The 6,000-nt window shown below is 45.3% G+C and overlaps 1 protein-coding gene across 1 annotated transcript in view; it reads right to left on the bottom strand.

Annotated features, from left to right (window-relative positions):
* Positions 1–2,092: 2,092 nt before the first annotated feature.
* Positions 2,093–6,000, bottom strand: part of niban1a (niban apoptosis regulator 1a) — a 39,084-nt gene continuing 35,176 nt past the window's right edge. Inside the window, exons 11-14 of the mRNA XM_078258270.1 lie at positions 5,261–5,371; positions 4,792–4,899; positions 4,591–4,702; positions 2,093–4,142 (exon numbers count right to left, since the gene is read on the bottom strand). Of these exons, the coding sequence (XP_078114396.1) occupies positions 2,755–4,142; positions 4,591–4,702; positions 4,792–4,899; positions 5,261–5,371 (1,719 nt within the window). The 3' untranslated portion in view covers positions 2,093–2,754. The remainder of the gene's footprint in view (positions 4,143–4,590; positions 4,703–4,791; positions 4,900–5,260; positions 5,372–6,000) is intronic.

Below are 6,000 nucleotides of genomic sequence, written 5' to 3'. Positions count from 1 at the left end.
GCGGGATGAGCGTGACGAACGGCTCTCAAAATCTGACTAAACTGTCTTTTAAACTGACCTTTGTCGATCTGAAATGAAGACAGATTCAGCAACTGCACGGCCTGTTTCTCGCAAGGAAGGAACTTTTTTGACCATCTCGGGGAGACTGATCAGTCCGACTTCCTTTTCTGCCAGCGGTCGGTTGTCGGGTTGGTGTGTCAGACCCTTTACAGATCTGTCGAGTAAATCAACCAACTGATTAGTCGACAAACAGTATGCGTGTTGGTCGACTGAAGATTCCTTTAGTTCAGGACAGCGCTAGTGATTTCGGTACACACAGGAAAGAACCTGTAGCCTCAGTGTAAATGACATTTCATTCATAGTACAAGTATTTTGGTCGGTGCTCAGCTGGATTTGTAGGAATGAAATTTGTCTACAGGAAAGCAAACGGTTAAACATGTGACGACAGTTTTCAGTTATAAATTAATAATAATAAAATATTAACTTGGACATTTATCTTTAAATAAATTACTCATAAATCAACAACCTTCTTAACAAAATCACAACTAACGCAACTCAAATCCCTGTCTCAGAGCAGTGTCTCTAAAATAAGTACCAGATTACAGTTCTTTCCAGGAAACGTCTGAGAAAATGATGCATAAAACAAAACAAAGGGGGACCATTGTTTTGCCTTTTGCGCATGCACGAACACGCACAGACACACACACGCACAAACACGCACAGACACACACACACACATACGTGCCAACACACACCCGCACAAACAGACACACACGCACGCACAAACAGCACACATGCACAGACACACACTGACACAGACACTCGCACAGACACATACATCACACACACACACACACACAGACACACACACGCACAAACACGCACAGACACACACACGCACACGCACAGACACACACACGCACAAACACGCACAGACACACACACACACAGACACCCGCACAGACACATACATACACACGCACACACACGCACACACTGACACAGACACCCACACAGCACATACATACATACACGCACACACACACCCGCACAGACACACACACGCACAGGCACACACACACACGAAGCTGTGTAAAATTCAGGCGTTGGATTAAGATGTCATTTATCTTTATTTCTGTGAATGTAATTTAAGAAGAATGTTGACAGCCTTTATTGTCTTATCTTGAACAATGTGTCTTATATATGAACAAATGTTGAATCATTGATTTAGATTCTTTATCTTGTCCTTGATGAGCATGCAGCGCTGCTGACATACGACATCTTTCTGTGGTGCAATATATCAAACAAATGGAAGGCATGCTATTGTAGTCTAACTCTATTTAGTATTTAATGTGTCACAGATGTTGGATTACTTTCAGGTTTTAGATTTTTTTTCCTCAGCTCAGCGTGTCTACGATTGGTTAAAAAAAAAAAAAAAAGTGTTGTTGATTATAAATAATCAAAGCATTGTGCTGTATTTGTTTTATTGGCAAATAAAACCATTTGTTTTCCCAACATTGAAAGCAGAGAGTGGAGAGTTCACACAGACTTTAGTTTATTATTCATATTTCCACTCAGTGTTGCGCTGGCACTGTAAACTGTCCTACTAACCACGGCTGTGGAAGATGCTCTGCGCAGGTAAAAAGGCGCAGGTGTTCAGCCTCGGACCGGTCTTCACGGCAACCGCATCATCCCTTGACAGAAGCTGTGCGACGCGATGCAACATGGAGGTACTGTAAAGGCACTTTAATGAGCTTACTTCTTCACTTTCCTTCTAAAAGAATCACATTAAGGAGAAACAATGTGCGTAAGCTTTAACATGGAAGCTGTATTTATCGAGGTATAATATATTAAAATATCTGTTAAAGTGATTTCTAAACTATCTTAAACTCGCTCATTAAAAAAAAGAATGTGTGCCACTGAGGAGGCGTTCCTGTGTCGTCTGTTATCAAAGAAAGAGTTCAACATTTTGGGGAATTAATCCCTTTGCTGTATTTTCCGTTAGATGTTCAGATTAGAGCTGCAACGATAAACCAATTAATCAATTAGCTGTCAAATATTGTGATAATCCATTAAACAGTTGGAGTCATTTTTCTTCTCTCCTCTGGGACAGGAAACTGAATATCTTTGAGTTGTGGACAAAACAAGACATCTGAGGACGTCATCTTGGGCTTTTGGGAAACACGGATCCACATTTTTCACCATTTTTAGAGACCAAACAACTCATCCATTTCAACGAATTATGCTAAGCCAAGCTAACAACGTCCTGAATCCAGGCTTCATGCTAAGCTAAGCACGTCCTGACTCCAGCTCACATACAGATTGATATCTGATTAATGAAAGAAAGCAAATTAGTACTAGTAGTATTTTCTAAAATGTCTAAAAACTTCCTTCAAATTAATTGCACAAGCTTTCTACGGTTAAATGCAATTTCCAGAAACTTCTTCACAATCTTTGTAAAAACATTTTGGTTCTGAAATAGTTTTAGTGTGAAAAACAAATGACTGAATGACACCGACACTGCTGATATATTGATTTGTGTAAATGATAGTATAAATAATTCACCATAGTTTTCATGCATATGTCTGTTTTTTTGTTTTTAAAGTTCATGGAAGCTTTTGTGAATCTTTCCCAGGGGCGTCTTCTTGTTTCTGCTCTGAGAACAAATGTTTCTGAACTACCGTCCTCTCTTTAATCGTGTCCCCTCGTCTTGCTAAGACCAACCGTGATGCACCTGTGATGGTTGGTGGTGCTTCATTCCTCCACGTTTGGAACTCCGTCGGAGTAGCGCTGCACCAGCTCCTCTACCTCGATCACCTCCGTCACCAGGTCACGGATCTGCTTGATGCAGTCTGGCGGCGCTTCAGGGCTGGAGGGGTTTACGTCCTCAGCGGGCGGAGAGGTTGTAGAGTCTGCTGCCTCCACCGACAGCTCCACGCTCGCCTCTGTGTCCCCGCCGCTCGCAACTTCTGTCTGGACCGGAGGAGACAGCTCGGCGCTCGCCTCCGTGTCCTCGCCACTCGCCACTTCTGTCTGGACCCGAGGAGACGGCTCGGCGCTCGCAGCTTCTGTCTGGACCGGAGGAGAAGGCTCGGCGCTCGCGGTTTCATCCTCAGCTGCATCATCTGAGCTCTCAGGTGATTTACTGATGTTGGCGTCGTCCTCCAAGACGTCAGAAGTCGTTGAGACTTTGTCCTCCTCGCTGCTCTGCGTTGTTTTCACTCCCTCCAGGGACTCCACATCCGATGGGGCTGACTCGCTTCCTACTGACACGTCCAGAGAGTTTGGGCCCGAGACGTTCACCGGTTCTGCCTCCTGAAGACTCAGGTCTACGATGATGTCTGCAGGTGGGAGTGCGGGCGTTTGACCACCAGAGGGAGCCTCTGGCTTGATCTCTGAGCCTTCACAGTGAGTCTCCTCTTCACTGCTGGATGCAGTTTGGGCAGCAGTGCCTCCTGCTGAAGAGCTTACCGGTTCATTAGCGGTGTCAGGACTTGGTACAGGCGCTTCTGTCTGTGCCGCTGCTGCTTCTACGTCTGTCTTTGTGCTTTCTACAACGGTGGGCGTTTCTGACAAAGTGATTTTTCCGTCTTTTGGAGGGTCTGTGCTCTGTATCTGAGGCTCAGCTGCCGTCTTGACAGAGATCACTTCCTCTTGGATCACAGTCTCTGGAGCGGTTTCTACGGTCACTTCCTGCGTCTCACTCTGGTTGGTTGAATCTGCAAACTCCGGAGTCTCAAGTGCAACAGGGGCGGCTGCTTCTGCCTTCACAGTTTGGTCGAGGTCTTCCGCTCTGGGTGGCGTTGCCTCTGCCTCCTCGCTGACAAGGACGTTCTGAGCTACCAATATTTGTTCAACCTTCTGCAGAGGGGTCTCAAAGACGGTCTCGTCGCTCTTCAGCTCGCCGTTCTCCGCCCCCGTCTGCTCGTCCTTCTGGGGACTGGACAGATGACCATTGAGCGCGAGAGGAGACCTGGACTGGGGCTCGGAGGAGGTTTTAGAGGGGGAGGCGAGCACCATGGCGGGGCTGCCCGGCGTGGAGACAGGCGGGGATGAGTGGCTGGAGCGGCTGGACTGACTGAGCAGGTCTCTGCTGTCTGTGAACAGGTTGTACTTCTTCAGGCTCGCCGCCTCCTTCACCACTGCAGGAGGAAACAGGAAGCATTAGAGGGAGGCCGGGTTATTATAGTAAACTACCACGTAAAATAAGCCTTCAAGAAACTCTAAAACTAAACTGAAACTATATTTCCAGGTTAAAAAACTAACAAAAATAAAATGAATGTACATTGTTTTTTACAGAAATTTAACTGACATGACATTCCAGGAGATGGCGCTGTACCACAATTTTTTCACATCGGTCACTAAAGTAGCTTGAAGATTAAACATTGTTGCCATTTTTAAACCAGTCCTGGTGTGTGTTTTGTATGTAATGTATTTGTAGCTACATACTTCTGAGACTTTATACCTGGCCCTGACTAAAACTAACGTCTACTAACTAACAAAACTAAAATTGAAAATTCAAAAACTATTAGAACCTGTGTGTGTGTGTGTGTGTGTGTGTGTGTGTGTGTGTGTGTGTGATCATCATACCTTTGGTGACCTCTTTGTCCAGGGATTGCAGGAGGACGCTCTCATAAACGTTCTCGACGTGGATGAAGTTGGAGTGGTCGGCGTCGATGAACTGTTCAAGACCCTGAAGCTCCTACACACACACACACACACACTTTAAGAATAAGCTTTAAGAATAGTGGGAGTCTAAGAAGTTGGGGTGTGTGTGTGTTTAAGTCTTACAGTTTTGCAGGTGGGGGCCAGGTTCTTCTTGATGAAGGGCAGAGTGATGAGTACGAGAGCCTCCCTGGAGATCCTCTTCCTCACCGTGCTGCTGTCATAATCATATTGCTACAGGACACAAAGAGGACAGATGGGACTCATCACTTCCTCTCCAGAAAGGCTTCTTCTAGTTTTGTCCATTGTTTCTCTCAGGTATGATAACATGTCAACACCAGTTGTAACTCTCTCACTCCTTATTTCTTTCCCATTTCTCCTTGCTCCCTCGCTCCTTATGTCTCTTCCTCGGTCCCCATCTCTCTCTCTCTCCCTCCTTCTCTCGCTCCCCATCTCGCTCTCCCTATCTTTCTCTCGCTCTAGATAAGGGGCGAGGGATGGGAGCGAAAGAGATGGGGAGAGAGTGTCTCTCTCTCTCTCTCTCTCTCTCTCTCTCTCTCTCTCTCCCCCCCAGTGTTTTGAACACCAATCTGACCTTCAGTACTCTGTGTTTGGCCTTCTCGATGGCAGAGCCGGGGTCGTCTGGGTTGTCCTGGACGGCTTTGTGGAGCAGCTGCTCAAACGTGTACGCTGCGTTCTCAGTCAGCTGAGAAAACACAACACGAACCAACGATCAGACCGTTTAATGCCACAAATACTAAGCAGCTGGAAATCCCTTCAGTGAAATATGTGAGGTGTTTTCACTGAACATCACACATTATACACACACACACACACATTATATACACACACACACAGCAATCACAAGTGTGTCATAAATGGGTTTTTTTTTTAAATAAATATGACTCAGACAGAAAATTCCTCCGCCCACTCTGTCTGGGCAGGAAAAAGACGAGAGTGGATAAAAATGTGTCAGTGGTGGTAGAAGTATTCATGTGCTTAACTGTAAGTTTAAGTACCAAAACAACAATGTAAAGTTTTATAATCCTACTTAAAGATTTAACAAGTGGCTCCCAACCTTTCCCAAAAACATCCCGTCATGTTTCAGATCCAACAAGAGACTTTTCTGCTCTAAACTTACATTTTAATGATTGATTTTAGCCCCGGAGAGGTCAAATTATATAAAAGATAAGAGAAAATATATCCACATTAGAGTGAGGATCGGGCCGCATTTTTCTGTTCGAACCCGACCCGAGCCCAACAGGCATTAAGATATTTATGTCTGAGCCCGACCCGAACACAAACATCACATCTAAATATCTCGGTTCGGGTATC

This window comes from Sander vitreus, chromosome 9 (assembly GCF_031162955.1).
Source record: "Sander vitreus isolate 19-12246 chromosome 9, sanVit1, whole genome shotgun sequence".
Classification (NCBI taxonomy): domain Eukaryota; kingdom Metazoa; phylum Chordata; class Actinopteri; order Perciformes; family Percidae; genus Sander; species Sander vitreus.
The sequence above is the reverse complement of the archived record's forward strand: the minus strand, read 5'-3'. Positions and strand labels throughout refer to the sequence as shown.